At 46.1% G+C, this 19,229-nt stretch overlaps 2 protein-coding genes across 2 annotated transcripts; both read left to right on the top strand.

Moving 5' to 3' along the window:
- The first annotated feature begins 4,240 nt into the window (after positions 1-4,240).
- LOC125551765 (ABC transporter I family member 6, chloroplastic) lies at positions 4,241-9,902 on the top strand. Its single transcript, XM_048715087.1, has 7 exons — positions 4,241-4,629; positions 4,738-4,788; positions 6,775-6,996; positions 7,133-7,255; positions 8,272-8,448; positions 9,254-9,353; positions 9,538-9,902. The coding sequence occupies exons 1-6, from the start codon at positions 4,363-4,365 to the stop codon at positions 9,341-9,343; spliced, it is 930 nt and encodes a 309-aa protein (XP_048571044.1). The 5' UTR covers positions 4,241-4,362; the 3' UTR covers positions 9,344-9,353; positions 9,538-9,902.
- Positions 9,903-14,571: 4,669 nt separating this feature from the next.
- On the top strand, positions 14,572-15,997 carry LOC125553871 (acid phosphatase 1). Its single transcript, XM_048717532.1, has 4 exons — positions 14,572-14,625; positions 14,783-15,199; positions 15,309-15,515; positions 15,644-15,997. Exons 2-4 carry the CDS (start codon positions 14,820-14,822, stop codon positions 15,819-15,821), a joined length of 765 nt encoding a protein of 254 aa, XP_048573489.1. The 5' UTR covers positions 14,572-14,625; positions 14,783-14,819; the 3' UTR covers positions 15,822-15,997.
- The last annotated feature ends 3,232 nt before the right edge of the window (positions 15,998-19,229 follow it).

Below are 19,229 nucleotides of genomic sequence, written 5' to 3'. Positions count from 1 at the left end.
CGTGGGCGCCCAACCCAACGCCCTGGCCGTGTCATGCACGTGCGCGCCCCCTACCGCCCGACCAGCATGCTGGCCGTGCCCGTCCGCTCTGCCCTGCTTGCAGCCGCTGGTAGCGTTGCTGCTCTCTGCTGAAGCCTCCCACTGCTGCTACATGTTGTTGTTGCTGCTCTCTAATGCTACTGCTTGTCGCCGGCTGCTTTGTGCTTGCTCTGTTGCCGCCGCCGCCGCTGCTCAATTGACTGCTGATGCTTTTTGCTTGCTGCTCCGTGTGAGCCCCTGGCCACTCACGCATCTCGTAGCCACTCCGGTACCACCTCTTGTGCCATGGCCATGGCCACCATGTGCGTACACATGTGTGTGAGGCACGGCTATGCCTTGGCATGTGCGGCTGGCCTGCTTAATTGCCTTAAGATTTAATTAGCAGGGCATAATTTTAGTGTAGTTAGCCTACTGTATCAATGACATTGGGCCCCGCTACTATAATTTAGATTAATAAATTTGTCCAGGTAATTAATCCATGACATGCGGGGCCGTTTGACCATGTGGACCAGTCAACGTTGACTAAGTCAACTGTTGACTTGGTACTGTTGACTTTGATCCTGGCCCACTGTCAGCCACACATTACACCCCCTGGGTACACTTCTCTGTGTACCCACAACAGTTAGTATATATTATTTTTTGATTTAAATTAGATCCAATAAATTAGAAAATCATTTAAAACTTTGAAAATTAATATAGAATAATCTATAATTCAGATGAAAATACTTTGTACATGAAAGTCGCTCAGAACGACGAGGCGAATCCGAATACGCGGTCCGTTCGTCTGCCACACATCTCTAGCATCGCAAACATGCAACAATCCCCTTCCGTTTCATCTGCCCGAAAATGTCAAACACCGGGAATACTTACGCGGATGTTTTCCGCCCTTTGCTGGTATCACCTATCTCTGCGTTAGGTCACATCTAGCACCGCGTTTCGCCATGTTACGCTTTGTGATGCTTTGCTTGCTCTGTTATTTATTGTGTTCCCTCTCCGTTACTTCTTTCCGGTAGACCCCGAGACTACCGGCGACCCCAGTTCGACTAAGGTGTTGACGACCCCTCCTTCTTGACTGAGCTTACAGGCAAGTCCCCCTCCCTTATCACCAGATATCGCCTATTCTTCTCTCTACTGCTTGCATTAGAGTAGCGTAGCATGTTCCTGCTTTCCGTTAATCCTATTCTGATGCATAGCATGTCCTTGCTATCACTATTGTTACCTTTACTTGCAATCTTAAATGCTTTGTATAGGATGCTAGTATTCCATCAGTGGCCCTACATTCTTGTCCGTCTGCCATGCTATATTATTAGGCCGTGATCACTCGGGAGGTGATCACGGGTATATGCTTATATACATAATATAAGATATTTGTGGTGACTAAAGTCGGGTCGGCTCGTAGAGTATCCGTGAGTGATTCACGGATTGGGTCCGAAAGGACGTTTGTCTTGACGGCCCTCTGAGTGAACCTTTGTGGCGGAGCGACATGGTAGGTTGAGACCACCCAGGAGAGAGGTGTGCCTAGCCCTGGTCGGCGTCCGCGGTTAATTCAATTAACACGCTTAACGAGATCTGGGTATTTGATCTGAGTTTGGCCACTGGCATATATGCACTAACCAACTACGCGGGAACAGTTATGGGCACTCAACGTCATGGTATCAGCCGAAGCCTTCTTGACGTCAGCGACTGACCGGCGCGCGCCGGATTGGACTGGAACGCTTGCTCTTGTATTAGGGAGGCTAGATTTGCTTCCGGCCGCGTTCGTAACATGCAGGTGTGCAATGGGCGATGGGCCCAGACCCCTGCGTCATAGGTTTAGACTGGCGTGCTGACCTCTCTGTTGTGCCTAGGTGGGGATGCGATGTGTTGATCTTCCGAGGCCGGGCATGACCCAGGAAAGTGTGTCCGGCCAAAGGGGATCGAGCGTGTTGGGTTATGTGGTGCACCCCTGCAGGGAAGTTTATCTATTCGAATAGTCGTGTCCCTCGGTAAAAGGACGACCCAGAGTTGTACCTTGACCTTATGACAACTAGAACCGGATACTTAATAAAACACACTTTCCAAGTGCCAGATACAACCCAGTGATCTCTCTCTCACAAGGCGATGAGGGGAGGATTGCCGGGTAGGATTATGCTATACGATGCTACTTGGTGAACTTACCATCTACTCTCTTCTACATGCTTCAAGATGGAGGCTGCCAGAAGCGTAGTCTTCGATAGGACTAGCTATCCCCCTCTTATTCTGGCATTCTGCAGTTCAGTCCACATATACTACCCTTTTCCATTTGATACCAATGCATATGTAGTGTAGATCCTTGCTTGCGAGTACTTTGGATGAGTACTCACGGTTGCTTTGCTCCCTCTTTTCCCCCCTTTCCTTTCTTTTCGGATGCCGTAACCAAATGATGAAGTCCAGGAGCCAGAGGATCCCGAGGATGTTTCTACGTGGAGTTCGGCTTCGAGGAGTAGTTAGGAGGTCCCAGGCAGGAGGCCTTGCCTTTTCGATCGTTTCTACTTTTGTGCTAGCCTTCTTAAGGCAAAACTTGTTTAACTTATGTCTGTACTCAGATATTATTGCTTCTGCTGACTCTTGTGTTTTCGAGGTTATGTATTCGAGCCCTCGAGGCCCCTGGCTTGTAATATAAAGCTTGTATTATTTCCATTTGTGTCTAGAGTTGTGTTGTGATATCTTTCCGTGAGTCCATGATCTTGGTCGTACACATTTGCGTGTATGATTAGTGTACGGTCAAATCAGAGGCGTCACATCACCGTTGCAACTGCCACATGGAATGATGCACTAGCCCGATCGGTTTTTTTTACCAATTGATGTTGAGGCAATATTAAGCATACCCCTCTGCACAAGAAACATCTCTGACTTCTGGGCATGGAGTGCTGAGAAGAAGGGTGACTTTTCAGTTAGATCGGCGTACAGGCTGATAATGCATACAAAGATCGTGAGGGAATGGTGGATAGACGAGGAGGGAACTTCGGGGGCTGGGAGTGACAGCAGTTAGTGGTCGTCCCTATGGGAAGTGGAGCTACCACCAAAGATCAAACTCTTTCTGTGGATACTGGCAAGAAGTTCGATCCCGACCGTAGATGTTCTTGTAGCAAGCTCTGTGACGCTCGGGATTCTTGGTGGCATACGATGTTGGACTGCACTAACGCCCGTTGTACATGGGCTTTATTGGACGAGGAATTAGTAGAGAAGATGTGCCAACATAGCAATGTTGACCCACGGCAGTGGCTGTTCGCCCTGAACGAAGCTCTGAACTCGCATCAATTTATGTTGATGGCAGTCACTCTATAGGCTGTTTGGAGTGCAAAGAGGAAAGCGGTCTATAAGGATATCCACCAATCTCCTTTGTCTACACATCTATTCATCCAACGATATATCGCCGAGTTCCAGTCCCAGTCAAAGGTTCCGACGATGAGAACCCCCAATCAGACACAGAGACCGAAGCAATGGCAGAAGCCGCCGCACAATATGTCGAAGATCAATGTCGATGCAGCGGTTGCAGAGAGGTGGGGAGTAGGAACCATTGCAGCAATAGCCAGAGATGAGTCCGGAGCGTTCTTGGGGGCGTCAACACTGGGCTTCACAGCTATCCCCAATCCTACAACCTTAGAAACTTTGGCAGTGAGGAAGGCATTGGCACTGTCGGAAGATCTCCATCTTCAGTCGATCCATATAACCTCCGACTACAAGGAGGTGATAAACAGTATTAAGGGGAAGACCAAAGCAGAATACGGAGCGATCGTGCATGAAATCATAGACTACTCTAGTAGTTTTCATTCTTGTAATTTCGTTCGTGAGTTTAGGAGCTCCAATGTGGAGGCTCACAATTTAGCAAAGCATGCATTGAAACTTGGGGTCGGCGCCGTGTGTGGTTAGGTCACCCCGTAAACCTCTCTTTCGTCCTGATCTAACTGGTGACGACGTAATAAAGCTTTGCAAATTGTCTCAAAATTATTATTATTAGGTAAAGATAAAGATTGACATGTGCATCACAATGATGTAGAACCGCGGGGTTTCAACCTCCTTTTCAATAAAAAAATAATAATTCCGATGTACCGGAATAACGAAACGCGATCAGAATCACTTTTTAAAAAAAAATTCATGTAATTCGAGTTTGTATCGTGGGGTGCGAACACGCCGGCACAAAGTGGCCCGTGGGATAATAGCACACTACCCCGATAGCGAGGACGGCAAATACGCAACTGCAATACGACGCCGCTGGCCCACTACTGACCCCGTCGTCATCCGAACCCGCCGCGAACGAAGCATCTTGAGGCGCGCACCTGCTGCCTCCTCCCTGACCTTCCCATGGCGCCGCCGTTCGCCGTCGCCGTCGCCGCCGTTTCCTCCTCATCCCCTCTCTTTTCCTCCTCATCATCCCGCCCCATCCTCCGCCGCCACCCGCTGCTGGGTTCTATCTCCGTGCGGCCACGGCACCGCTCGGCTGTGGCCTCCGCCGCGGCGACCGAGTCCGCTGGGAAGCTCCTTCTCGAGGTACACGGGCTTACCGCCTCCGTCAAGGAGACTGGGCAGCAGATCCTAAAAGGCGTCGACCTCACCATCCGCGAGGGCGAGGTTCGTGTTGGGTTGGAAGAACTAGCGGCTCGTTTGGTGAAGTGCTTGATTGGGTCTGCAAGGGTTGGTGTGTTGACTTGTGTTGGGTTTGTCTGCGTGTGATAATAGGTTCATGCGATCATGGGGAAGAACGGCTCCGGCAAGAGCACCCTCACAAAGGTTAGGTCCTACAGCTCACCCGTCCAAATTTGTCTCGATTGTTACTACGAAAACCACTGAGAAATTGTTGCCTGCGTACATTTATGTGCCTATTTGAGATGTCTCTGAGAAATGGAGATCAAGAGGTGGAGAGGATCGAAATGACAAAATCAAGAGTTCAATTTAGTTTCCAGGATATATTAGAATCAATATTCAATTTGTGTGCTTACCTATTTCGATGCCATTTAAGTTACACGTGCCTTCTCTAGTATGACAACTGTGATTGGAATCTTAGGTGTTACTTGGTTTGAGGAATCAAATATTAAAATGGTGAATGATCCATACAATCTTAGGTCACTTGCTTGGTTTAATGAATCGAATGGATTTAGCCCATCACCAGCTCGTCCTTCATAAGCCAAGTACGAAATGAAGAATTGGGTCGTTCAACCAAATTTGATGGATCATCTAGTGATGTACTCCCTCCGTTCGGAATTACTTGTCTCGGATATGGATGTATCTAGAACTAAAATACATCTATATACATCCATTTCTGCGACAAGTAATTCCGAACGGAGGGAGTACAAAACCATGATGGACGAGGTGATTTTGTTGCCAGAGTTATGCCTTTTATGTCTCTTGTTTGGATGTTTGGTGCATGCATGAGCCTAGTTTCGTGCAACCCCTTAGGGACCAAATCCTGAAGAAATTAAGGCTAGAAAGAGCCGGGTATTCCAGTTAACAGTGAGCAACATATAAAACAGCATCCACCAATCACTTGAAGTAACACCCCTGCTAAAACATATGAACATAATAGAGCTTTTTTCGACAATGACATACAAAGTTTGTACTCCCTCCGGTCCTTTTTACTCTGCATATTAGAATTCTCTGAAGTCAAACTTCACAAAGTTTGACCGTATTTATATGAAAAATAATCAACATCTGTCATGCTAAAGTTATACAATATGAAACTTTAAGTCATGACACATCTATTGATATTGATTTCAGATTGTGAATGTTGGTACTTTTTTCAATGAAGTTGGTCAAACTTTACGAGGCTTGACTTCAGTCAAATCTTATATGCGAACTAAAAAGGACCGGAGGGAGTATAACAGATCATCTTAAATTCTTACAGAGAGCGACAAAAGACTACCAAGATCTGTTATAAGAACGCATAAAGGTTCTAACCTTATATGTGGCATGGTTCCTTTTGGTTAACTTGTTTTCTGTTAGGACCTCGGGCTATCACCTGATTCTGCTGACCGCCATGTCCACCATCTGTTGCTCCCCTAACAGTCTAACTCCCTTCCTTCAACAATGTTCCCTGTTGCTGCAAAGAGAAAATTATTTGTAGAAAGCACCAGCAAGATGTCACAACAACTTCCCTTAAGTGACCATCTTGCTGAGAATAGGCCATAAAGACAAAAACACTGCAGTAAAGCAGATTCATTTGACCCCTTTTGGGTGAACCAGGGACTTGTTTGCAGTTCAAAGCTTCCTTCAAACTACTCCAGGCAAACAATGCAAATGGCACTTGAACATGGTATGCTCAGTACTTGTTTTGCAGCTTGTATTTTGAAAATATTTTAATGAACCATGCAACCAAGTTTGTTTTGGCATCATGTGAACTCCAAATTGTTAAAGGAAATGCTGGTGCTCATTTTGTTGCTAAAATAACCTACCGGATGTACCACTTACACAAGAAGTTTTGAAGTACCCTTGTAAGTTAAGGCCCGGGTTAAAAAACACAGCCAGTGAAGTATAGTTAAGCTTGTGGTCTTAAACTTGTAGGACCTGTGGAGATCAACCCCTTAAGTATTCGACGAGCGTTCTTATGTAATGCGAGCATTGCGAATTCTGTGAGAAGTTCAGCCATCATAATTGTGCAACTTAATTCAACTCCTTGCCTTGTTTCATTTCCAAGGTGTCCTGATTAAACCATGCGTAATTGACCTTGTTCTGGCTCTCATATCTAGACATTCAGTTGAGTGTTCTGTCTGTTTGTTACAGGTTCTTGTTGGCCATCCACACTACGAGGTAACTGGTGGTACCATTCTCTTCAAGGGTGAGAACTTAATTGACATGGAGCCAGAGGAGAGATCTCTTGCAGGCCTCTTTATGAGCTTCCAAGCGCCTATTGAAATTCCTGGAGTGAGCAATTATGATTTTCTGCTCATGGCAATAAATGCTCGCAGAGAGAAGGATGGTCTGCCAGCTTTGGGACCTCTTGAGGTTTGAATATTATGTTATTGTATAGCCATCAATCTTTTTATACTTAGCATACTAGAGAATAATACGGTGTTGTATGTTGCTAACTAGTTTCTATGATAAGTACAAACTCTGACGTATATTTTGCTTTATCATGCAGTTCTATTCTGTTGTATCACAAAAAGTCGAGGCCTTAAAGATGGAGCCAAAGATCCTTGATCGTAATGTAAACGAAGGATTTAGTGGTGGAGAAAGGAAGCGCAATGAGATACTGCAACTTTCTGTAAGATTACTATGGGCTATCAGACACCCTAATTTGGCTGTTACATCACTTATGTGGTACCATTGTATCACCTATTAGATACTGCAGGTTTCCTGTACAATTTTTTCCGCAGATTAACAAAAATAGAAGTATTTGAGATTGCAATATTCAATACAGTATGTTGTTGAAAAAAGTAACTGTTAGGCCAAGTAGTTGCTGACAGTTAATAAAACCTGAACTAGCAAGTTTTTTAGTTCACCAAATGCTAAACCAGACCAAATGAACTTCAAAAGATTAGATGCCTTGTTTCACATATGCAAATTAGAGAGTTCAACCAGTCTATCTGATAAGAGGATCATGAATAGCAGTTCCTGTCTGATTTGCTGGACTGATTATAATGCCAATACAGCATGTTATACCACCATAATACCAGTTCATAGTTCCACAAATACTTGGTATCCAAGGATGGCCATATTGCTACAAATTAAACCATATACAGGCATAATATCTCAAAGCTGTATGGAGTTAATTTTTGAGGATCTTCGGAAAATAAATCTGTTGGCTTACCTGCAGTCTCTTCTTTGCTGCAATGAACCATTGAGTTAAACTTCCATGTTTTCCCATATCCAACGAATTCATTCTAGGTTTCTTTTCCAGCCTTTTTGTGTCTCCATACATTTTCAGCTCTGAACATGTTCTACATGAAGCTTAATCTGATGCCGAGACCTATCAGTGGTGTGTATGCATTTGAGATTCATTAGGCATTTCTTTCCTTAAATGATGACCATCATCGTGTTCACTTTATTGTTTTAATTTTGTATTATATATTCATTATTGTATGCAGCATGCCAATCTCCTTGTTTTGTTGAAACTTGTTAGGTATATGTTTGTTACAAAACATTATCAGCAAATTTAATTGCATAGGTCTAAAGCATACATTCTTTGACACAGAGAATGCTTGTTGAACATTCTTACCAGGAATCTTTATTTATCCACATCAATAAATTTCCACCTCTGATTCATAGTTTGTGAATTAGGTCCTTGGGGCTGATTTAGCCCTCCTCGATGAAATCGATTCTGGATTAGATGTTGATGCACTTGAAGATGTAGCTCATGCAGTGAATGGGCTCTTGACTCCCCAAAACTCCGTTCTGATGATTACGCATTACCAACGTCTTTTGGATCTTATTAAGCCAAGCTATGTTCACATCATGGTAAGCTCACAAGCATACTTGTTTTGTAGAGTTTAGGTACTTGATAGCACCTTTGTGTGTTCAAATGCATCTAATTTAGGCTGTGTTTGGCATTGAGGTGGATTATGATTGTCCAGATTTTCCAACCAGCTTTTGCCTATTTTTTCTGTCTGGGTGACAAAATTTTGCCTGCTTTCATGGCTGTTTCCCACAGCAGATTATAAAGTAAGTTCAGCAGAACATTGTACAACAACCGCAAACTCAGCCTTAGCATTCCTCTATCTTGTTTCAAGAAAGATTTCGTTTGGACTCGGAATTGGTATTTTTCTGTTTGGTAACCAACTCTTGCCTGCTTTCATGGCTGTTTTCCCACAGCTGATTGTAAAATAAGTTTAACACAACACAGTTGAGTAACTGCAGACTGAGCCTTAAGCATTCCTCTATTTTGTTTCAAGAAAGATTCATTTGGACCCAGAATTGGCTGATAATTTTCTGTTTTGGGCATCTTTAGAGTACTGCCAAAGAGGTGACGGAACTTGTGTGGCCTAACCTTTTATGTATAGTGTTATTTAATCCGGTGGTGAAGACCTATGGTCTCACCAGGTTGTACACATCTGAAAGCAACTGTTTCTCAATCTAGCATTCAACCCCATGGCAGCACTTGCTGATAATCAAAATATCATTTCCACCTTTGTCAATCTTTGTACTTTTTCCGTCCTAATCTTGTAGAATGTAGGAACAGTGTTGTGAGTATGTCAACGATTTAAAATTCTTCAATGAAGGGCATGTGCTGTCATTGATAATGCTTCTGATTGGTAACTTACAGGAAAGTGGCAAGATAGTGAAGACAGGTGACAGCTCTCTAGCCAGCCACATCAACGAGGGTGGCTACAAATCAATCGCTTCTTTTGTATAGCATGAATAAGGTTTTTCTTTTGTTCACTCTTCTTTTTCCTATTTTTTTTTGAGAGAGACATTGTTTGCTCTTATGATGACATGAGGACCCATGCATCTTCATGGTGAAGAATGATGAAAGAACTATCTATATTGGTTCTGCAAAGATGGACCAGCTTCTTGTGGATTTGGCTGATTTTAGATGCTCCTTTACAGGTCAAATGCTTGAATTCCCAGCCACTAGTCTATTTGTCTGAACAAACTGGTGACTAGTTGGGTTCTATATATTCTTATGCCCGGTGAAACTGGCATGGAGCCTGGAAGTAAAACGTGCTAACTTATGTGAAATTGTAGAGCTAGTGCCCATTTGGCCAGGCATATCATCCTTTTGGAGGTGGAGCACTGGAGTTCTGAATTGCCCCCGGCCATATTTCTCTTTCTCGTCCTGTAAGATTTGTTGGATTTCCAATATTAATACATTTATACATGTAGTTATATGCGGGGCAGCATCTTGCATGCGCATATGACCGACAAAGTTGTATCCGAATTTTCTCTACTATTGGAGACAGTTTTGAATATCACTTAATGCTTCTCTGGTATCTGGTCAAGTTCCTACTGATTGCAAATGTGCAATAGGTTCTTATGTTTATTCAGGACAGGTATTGTAGACTCTGACCCATGTGCCACTAACAGCAGGTACCTACTGGACTTGCCATTGCATTAAGCACAGTTGCTCGGAGGAAGAATACTATTTTCTTTCACTAGTTGGGTGTGGTCGACTATGCAAAAGTTTCTTAGGTGCAGTCCAGGCAAATGGTGTAGGCTATTATCCTTTATCCGCCAGCCACTAATGGTGAGTGGCTACTGACTTAGCCGTTCCTGTTGCAACGCATTCTTTGCATTTTTTCAGTGCTAACGCGTCCAATAACAACCGAATCTTTCTGAGTTGCTGCCGCCTCCCTTCCTGGCCATGCAAGTTGACCTCGACTTCATCAATATGATACTCGGTGGTGGACTTTGTCATGATTACTTGCAATCAAAGATGAACTCTGAATAAAAATTTAAGTCGGTGTGAGAAAAAGGTGAAATCTGGATAATATGGGAAGTAGTCAAAATTTCCTTCGATGAAAGTCGTCAAGTGTTCTTACTTTGGTGGAGTATAGAATACATTACCATGATTTGTTTTTTTATACACATGGTTTGTTTTATTCATCTATATTAGTTAAAAATAACGTAAATGTCAGAGTAGAGAATCCGGCAGATCCTTTGATAGGGTATCCCGGCTAAGTGAATAGATCGGAGGGGAAACAAGAGACCGAATTTACCTAGATTCAGTAATCAGGCCATCACGATAGTTTTAATCTACCCTTGCTCGTGTTTGTATTGTGCGGTGTTACAGCTCAGGGGTGCCTCACCTTGCTGGTTATTGGCCCCAGTAGGCCGGACCAAGGCCCCCTAGGTCGGTTTCGTCTTGAAGAAGAAGACTCTAGAAGCCTTTCCATTCAAAACAAGGAAGCACAAGCCATGGAGGACCCCCCCCCCTCCACCAACGTAGCTGGCTAGGTTGCGTAACCCTAGGTGCCTCGTATGTTATATAAGAGGCTAAGCTACTTGATAGATCATCATACAATCTTTTGGTTATATATGTATTTTGTACACCCCAATCACAATATACATAGAGCAGGAGTAGGGTTTTACCTTATAAGGAGGGCCTGGACCTGGGTAAACTCGTCTCACGTTTCCCCTTCAACCTAATCGCCACGTCGGGATACTCTATTGAGGGATCTGTTGCAATTAGCTCCCTGCACCATTTCCCCGGGCATGATTGTGCTGGGGGGGGGGGTGAAAATGTAACTATCCCTAGGTGGTTTTGATAATTCATAACAACATATAGCTCATTGAGCTAATGCTATTCCAAGATGATTATTTCAGGAGAGCTCAATGATTGACATGGCATGGATGTGAAAGTGGAACCCTCAAAATGCTAAGGACAAAGGATTGGCTCAAGCTCAAAAGCTCAAGACTCTTCATTTTATATTTTAGTGATCCAAGATCACATTGAGTCTTTAGGAAAAGCCAATACTATTAAGGAGGGATGAGGTGTTGCTTAATGAGCCTCTTGCTTCATGTGCTTAGTGATATGCTCCAAAACCCTCAACTACTTTCCCATATCCACATATGACCTAAACTCTAAGCCGAACTCGGTCCTACCGATTCTTCCTATCCGGCGCCACCGAGTTTCACTTGTCATTAGCCACTGCCAAACCCTAGCAATTCGGTTCTACCGATAAGGATCTCAGTCCCACCGAGATGGGGTTGCAAACTCTCTGTTTCCCTTTCATAACTTTTCGGTCCCATCGAAAGAGCGAATCGGTCCCACCGAGATTGCAATGTAAACTCGGTGTTTCCCCTTTGTAACTTTTCGGTCTCACCGAGTTCCACTCGGTCTCACCAAAAGAGCAAATCGGTCCCACCGAGTTTGCCTGACCAACTCTCTGGTTAGCTAATTACCAAATTCGGTCTCACCGAGTTTGTGTAATCGGTCTCACCGAGATTACGTTATGCCCAAACCCTAACCAAATCGGTCCTACCGAGTTGCATGTCAGTCCCACCGAAATCACTAACGGTCACTAGGTTACATTTTCGGTCCGACCGAGTTTATTGATTCGGTCCCACCGAGATTGGAAAACTGTGTAACGGTTGGATTTTGTGTGGAGGCTATATATACCCCTCCACCTCTTTCTCATTCAGTGAGAGAGCCATCAGAACACACACATCATTCCAACTCATATGTTCTGAGAGAGAACCACCTACTCATGTGTTGAGACCAAGACATTCCATTCCTACCATATGAATCTTGATCTCTAGCCTTCCCAAGTTGCTTTCCACTCAAATCTTCTTTCCACCAAATCCAAATCCTATGAGAGAGAGTTGAGTGTTGGGGAGACTATCATTTGAAGCACAAGAGCAAGGAGTTCATTACCTACACACCATTTGTTACTTCTTGGAGAGTGGTGTCTCCTAGATTGGCTAGGTGTCACTTGGGAGCCTCCGACAAGATTGTGGAGTTGAACCAAGGAGTTTGTAAGGGCAAGGAGATCGCCTACTTCGTGAAGATCTACCGCTAGTGAGGCAAGTCCTTCGTGGGCGATGGCCATGGTGGGATAGACAAGGTTGCTACTTCGTGGACCCTTTGTGGGTGGTTGCTTCTTCGTGGACCTTTCGTGGGTGGAGCCCTGTGTGGACTCGCGCAACCGTTGCCCTTGGGTGGAGCCCTGTGTGGACTCGCGCAACCGTTACCCTTCGTGGGTTGAAGTCTCCATCAACGTGGATGTAGGATAGCACCACCTATCCGAAACACGGGAAAAACATCCGTGTCTCCAATAGCGTTTGAATTCTCCAAACCCTTCCCTTTACATTCTCGCAAGTTGCATGCTTTACTTTCCGCTGCCCATAAACTCTTTACATGCTTGCTTGAATTGTGTGATGATTGCTTGACTTGTCCTAGAATAGCTAAAATCTGCCAAGAATTAAAATTTGGAAAATGTTAAGTTTTTATTTGGTCAAGTAATCTAATCACCCCCCCTCTAGACATACTTTCGATCCTACGGGGGGGGGGGGGGATCCGGCCCCGGAAAGGGGAAGCAATCCATGCAGTGGCCCGCGTCTCTGCCTCAATCAGCGATGAGAGATGTGGTGTTGGGCGGGGGGTCCGGCCCCGGAAAGGGGAAGCAATCCATGCAGTGGCCTGCGTCTCTGCCTCGGTCCATGTAAGCATGAGAGCTCTTAGAGTTCAGTACGCCCATGTAAGCATGAGAGCTCTCGATATACAAGAAAGAACACACAATGCGGGAGTAGGGTGTTACATCTCGGCGGTGGCTTGAACCTGGGTAAATCACGCCCATATCTCTGAAGTGACTTAGTGTTTTAACACCTGGACGAACAATCTAGGAGAGCTCGGTGATGTCCGATCTCAACAATTATCCATGGACAGTAAGGTGACAAGAACAACCAGGAAAATATGGATTGAATGGCGCGGTGAAAATGTGTGCGTCAAAGAGTAAAGGAGGGATAAGTTTTCTTGATATCCACGGTTTCATCTTAGCAATGTTGGAAAAGCAAGCAATGAGACTCCTTGAGAACTGAGAGTCGCTATGTGTTCTATTCTTGATGAGAAATATTATCTGGATGGCAACTATTTAGAGGCGAAGCTCAAGAAGAGGTTGTCCTTTACGTGACATGGTAACATGGCTGGAGTAAATGTGCTACGTCACAGTTATATCTGAAGAGCCGGGGATGGACAATTACGGGAGGATGCATGGATACGTGACAGGGTAACGTTGCTTGGAACATTACAAAGGGTGGCACCTTCTCCGTAAGATCGTAGAATGGAATTATAAATTTGGTGAACGGCTTTGACACAGGACATAAATGGTGCTATTCTGCTAATTCTATTGGAATGAAATTTGGCAATTGTTGTGCCCAACAAAAGTTGAAATTTTCTTGTGGAGAACTCTCCATGGCACCCTCCCTCGACAGCCTCCCTATAATAGGCTAATACATATAAAATATACTCCGTATAAATATGAAAAAATAGAACTTAGATGTGCAATACTTATAGCACATCAAAATATGCTTTAACAAAACTGTATGAAGAATAATAATACGACGAGTCCGCTAAGATGATCTAATGCTCCATTATTCCTAGATCCCTCCATCATCCCCAGTGGACTTTGTTGTCGTGCGTGCGTGGAGCTGGGGCCGGTGTACATGGCCGGCACCGGCAAAAAGGGCAGACATGTTGTGCGTGGCGTTAGTAGGAGGGGTTGGGGTTCCCATCTGGTGGTCAATGTCCTTCCACTCGTGCAATTCCCAATCCAACGTTTGCTTTGTCAGCGCTTGTTGACCAGCACCATCAGCTAGCCTTGATCGATTAACAAAGAGCAGCCGGCCAGCCAACTTTGGCGTGGTCGCCATCACACACACGATCGTTATTCGTTAGCGAGCAGTGGCGGCGCGGTTGCGTTGACGTGGCGCGCACCGGAGCGCGCTGGCGCTGCGGTGCAAATGGGGCACCATCGTCCTAACCCCAACGCAGGCCGCATGCTTCTTCCATGGCGTAATCATTCCTATTCTTTTCCTTGCACTGGAGGATGACTCATGACACGAACCTTCCGGTCCTGGCCTGGCCTGGATCCCCTCCCTATAAAATCCACACGTACGCCGGCTGCTGCTACTCGGACACCAGTCTCGATCGACCCGTCTGCCTTGCCTGCCGCGAGCATTATTAGCGCGTCGATCCAGGTTAGATTACGATCTTCCTTATTACTCCTTCCTTCCCTTTTTGTTTGGAAATGGAACATGATCGTGACCTGGAAAGAGTCTCTCACGACTGATATGTGGTGTGTTTCTCCTACGTACGACGTACGTACCAACTCATTACTTCGAGTGTTTTGTCCAGCCCACGTTTGTTTGGTAATCCCGGGCGCGCGGCATTGATGGGTTCCTCCCAGGCGCTTGCTCTGTGGGTGGTGATCACGCACCTCCTCTCCCTTGGCGGCGGCTTCGTAAGCTGCGCCAAGCCGAGCTTCTGGCCGAGCTCGGCCACGCACGACGAGGCCGGCTGCCTCAGCTGGCGCGTCATGGTGGAGGCCAACAACGCGCGGGGCTGGCGTACGGTGCCGGCGCCCTGCGTCGGCTACGTCAAGGCCTACATGACCCGGGGCCAGTACGGCAGGGACCTGGACAGCGTCATGGAGCAGGTGTCCGCGTACGTCGACCAGATCGCCGCCGCCGCCGACGGCCTCGACGCCTGGATCTTCGACATCGACGACACCTGCCTCTCCAACCTGCTCTACTACCAGGCCAAGCGCTTCGGGTACGTGCGTCTCCATTTCCTTGTGTGCAAGTGCAACGAGAGAACGTGTTTCTACTTTCAAGTTTCAAGTAGAGTTAGCAGCCAGCGAATAATATATGGTGTGTTTCAGGGCGTACGATCCCATGGCCTTCAAGAAGTGGGCTAGCCAGGGGGCCTGCCCGGGGATACCTCCGGTCCTTGAGCTGTTCGCGGCGCTGCAGGACAAGGGATTCAAGGCCTTCCTTGTCTCCGGGAGGGACGAGGAGACTCTGGGCTCCTGCACGTCCCAGAATCTGGAGTCAGAAGGGTTCTCAGGGTACGAGAGGCTCATGATGAGGTACACTACCAACACCCTCTTGGTGACTTAAACACACACTATTTTTGGTAATAGAGAATCCCTTGCTACTATTCAGAGAGAGGCAAGGTTGATTTCTGGCATAGAACATGATCGGAATGTGTTTGCAGAACTCCCGAGTACCGAGGGCAGAGCTCGTCGGTGTTCAAGTCGGCGATGAGGAAGCAGCTGGTGGACGAGGGCTACAGGATCCGCGGCAACGTCGGGGATCAGTGGAGCGACCTGCAGGGCGACAACGTCGGTGACCGCGTGTTCAAGATACCAAACCCCATGTACTTCGTCCCGTGAAAACACACGGGTCGCCGGCCGGCCACCGGTGTGCTCGCTGCCTGCCTGCCTGCCTGATCGACTAATTCGTAGGCCGTGTAAACAACGGCCGATATGTGGCAAAACAAGCATAGTAGAACTTAAATCATGATAAATAAATAGGCAGTTTTTCGATTAAATTAATCCATGAATAAATCATGAACATGACATGAACAACATTGATAACACACTGATTACGATCTAACAGAGCATGTACTACGCACATAGTAGAAACATCTACGCATATCGCTAGTACTGCTATAACAGAAAGAAACACGAGAGGGATAAGCGATGTATACCCTTCAATCGGCCACGCGGTGGTGGTTGCGGTGACAGCACCCGCGGCATCCTCGGCGGCCTTCTTGTCGGCCTCGGCCTTCTCAGCGGCGGCACGGTCGGCGTCGGTCGACATGGTGATGACGAAGGTGGTGCGGATGTAGATGGACAGAAGCGAGTAGTCGCGTAGTAGCTACCCAAAAACCTAATCGCCCCTCTCCCGCACAGGATCCGGAGAGGCGGGTTTCGGAGGTCTGCTCTCCCGTCAACCGTGTACACGGTGAACGGGATGGAGTCGCCGGCGGCAGCAGCAGCAGAGGAACGACGTGGGCGTGGAAGCGGAGATGGAGATGCGTTCTGGTTTTCGCGGCGGCTAGGGTTGGCAGTGCCCCACATATATATGTGCGGCTGCGCGTGGAGAGACGTGGGCTAAACCCACATTCAAGTCGGTAGCCCATAATCCAACGTCTCAGATCGTGGCCCTACCTGTCAAAGACTCTTCGTTCCTGATCGGCAAAAAGAAGCGCATAGGAGTGAGCTCGGCTCGGCTCAATCACGCGGCGCGGCGCGGCGCGACGCGTCGTGACGAGGCGAGCGGAGGAGGAGGGGTGCGCGAGGGCCTCATCTCTTCTCAAGCTCCAATAGCATGAGGGAGAGAATCCCTTATAAACCACTCCAACTCTCCTTCCACTTTCGGGGTGGGACTAAACTTCCCACCACCTTGTCATGCCACCTACATGGGCCCTTAAAGATTAAATCTGAAATTGTCATATGATCTCTAGGCACATCTCATATTTCAACAATCCCCCACCAGATCTCAGGGCCCACTTTGTCCTTTGTTCCAAACGCTGTTTTGATATACCAGCATCTCAGTGGAGACTGATTAAGGTTGAGCTCCACCTAGAACAAGTAGCTACACTCCTTCACAACTGAACAATGGACTATGCCTTGAATTGTCAGTTTGGTGTCAAGAAGTTTCACCACAAGTCTCACTGATACGAGGCTGCCGAAAGACGACCCCTCGGGTGGATCATATTAGTCACACTCCTGGCATGTTCATGAGCTTGATAGAGATCACCCCAATCTCATAGACTGTGACCAGCAGTCGGGCTCATATAGGTGTGTTCCTCCAAAGATCTCTCTGTAGGATAGCATCTTGCTTATACATATAAGACTTGGAACACATTAAGACAATAGTCATCCTTCCATACAGTTTCCGAGAGTATTGCATCTCCAACGGAGTGGGTTAGTAAAGTTACTCTCCTCAGTTCACCGCTGGCTTGTTTTCCCAGGTCCTACTTCACGGGATCTCCGATCACATAGGTTGGGTTACTACCATGGCAACTCATGTGGGTCTCATACCCATCTCCCTTGATGCGCTATCTATCACAACACATGATATCCCTTTAGTAAAGGGATCTGCCAGATTCTTAGCCGTTTGAATATAATCCAACGCTATCACTCTGGAGTTCCTCAATTTTCTGACAGCTTTCAATCTCATTCTTATGTGTTTGTTGGACTTCATGTTGTCCTCTGAACTCTTCACCTTGACAATAACTGTTTGGTTGTCGCACTTCATAAGGATGGTCGGAACCGGCTTCTCAACCACTGGCAAGTCCATCAACAGATCTCGAAGCCATTCTGCTTCGCCACCCGATGTGTCTAATGTTGTTATTCTGCTTCCGTTGTCGATCTTGTTAAGGTCGTTTGCTTGCAAGACTTCCAGGAAACAGCACCACCTCCAAGAGTAAACATATACCCAGTTGTGGCCTTCATCTCATCAGCATCAGAGATCCAATTCGCATCACTATACCCTTCAAGTACCGACGGGTATCCGGTATAGTGAGATCCATAGTTCATAGTACCTTTCAGATAGCGCATAACTCTCTCAAGAGCACGCCAATGTACATCACCCGGTTTGGAAACAAATCGGCTCAGTTTGCTAATAGCAAATGCAATGTCAGGTCTCGTTGCGCTCGCTAGATACTGGAGTGAACCAACAATATGAGAGTATCTCAATTGATCTATAGCTGTGCCTTTGGACTTCCGAATCAGCACACTAGAATCATATGGTGTTTGAGATGGTTTGCAGTCCGAATATCCAAAGCGACTCAACACCTTCTCAACATAATGGGATTGCAGAAGTGTAATCTCACCCTCATCATCTCTCAATAGCTTGATGTTCAAGATAACATCAGCCACTCCAAGATCCTTCATCTCAAAGTTTTGAGATAGGAAAGACTTAATCTCCTCGATCGACTTGAGATTAGTCCCAAATATCAGTATATCATCAACATACAAACACAGTATAACTCCTTCGCCCCTACCATAGCGATAGTATACACATTTGTCGGCCTCATTAACAACAAACCCAACAGATGTCAACGTTTCATTAAACTTGTCATGCCATTGCCTAGGCGCTTGTCTCAGGCCATACAAAGATTTCACCAACTTACACACCTTTCCTTCCTGACCATCCATCACAAAGCCATCAGGCTGTTGCATATAGATTTCCTCCTTTAGCTCTCCGTTCAGGAAAGCCGTCTTAACATCCATATGATGAATGAGAAGACCATGCGAGGCCGCCAACGAGAGTAATACTCGAATGGTGGTCAGTCTGGCCACAGGTGAATAAGTATCGAAGAAATCTTCTTCTTCTTTCTGGGCGTAGCCCTTGGCCATAAGCCTAGCCTTGTACTTTTCTATCGTACCGTCGGGCCTAAGCTTCTTCTTGAACACCCACTTGCATCCCAATGGTTTGCAACCATAAGGACGTTCAGTAAGCTCCCAAGTCCCGTTAGCCATGATGGAATCCATCTCGCTACGGACTGCATCCTTCCAGTAGTCAGCTTCTAGAGATGCATACACTTCTGAAATAGAAGTGGGATTAACCTCCACGAGGTATATGAAGAAATCATCACCAAAGGTCTTTACAGTCCTTTGTCTCTTGCCCCTACCAAGGGTTTCCTCATTATCCTCCTCAGGATTTTCATCATGTGTTTGATTATAATATTCCATCGGAATGGCAGGTTCAGGAGTCTCCTCAGATTCCTGTCTAGAAGTGCTTTGTACATCTCTCATGGGGAAAATGTCCTCAAAGAATGTAGCATCTTT

The sequence above is a fragment of the Triticum urartu genome, chromosome 4 (assembly GCF_003073215.2).
Source record: "Triticum urartu cultivar G1812 chromosome 4, Tu2.1, whole genome shotgun sequence".
Taxonomy (NCBI): Eukaryota; Viridiplantae; Streptophyta; class Magnoliopsida; order Poales; family Poaceae; genus Triticum; species Triticum urartu.
Note: the sequence above shows the minus strand (reverse complement) of the source record. Positions and strands in the feature narration are given on the sequence as shown.

Coding starts and splice junctions, on each gene's coding strand:
- LOC125551765 (XM_048715087.1), top strand. CDS start 4,363: ATGGCGCCGCCGTTCGCCGTCGCCGTCGCCGCCGTTTCCTCCTCATCC. Junction 7,256..8,271: donor ATGAGATACTGCAACTTTCT/GTAAGATTACTA, acceptor TTTGTGAATTAG/GTCCTTGGGGCTGATTTAGC. Junction 8,449..9,253: donor CAAGCTATGTTCACATCATG/GTAAGCTCACAA, acceptor GGTAACTTACAG/GAAAGTGGCAAGATAGTGAA.
- LOC125553871 (XM_048717532.1), top strand. CDS start 14,820: ATGGGTTCCTCCCAGGCGCTTGCTCTGTGGGTGGTGATCACGCACCTC. Junction 15,200..15,308: donor TACCAGGCCAAGCGCTTCGG/GTACGTGCGTCT, acceptor GGTGTGTTTCAG/GGCGTACGATCCCATGGCCT. Junction 15,516..15,643: donor TACGAGAGGCTCATGATGAG/GTACACTACCAA, acceptor ATGTGTTTGCAG/AACTCCCGAGTACCGAGGGC.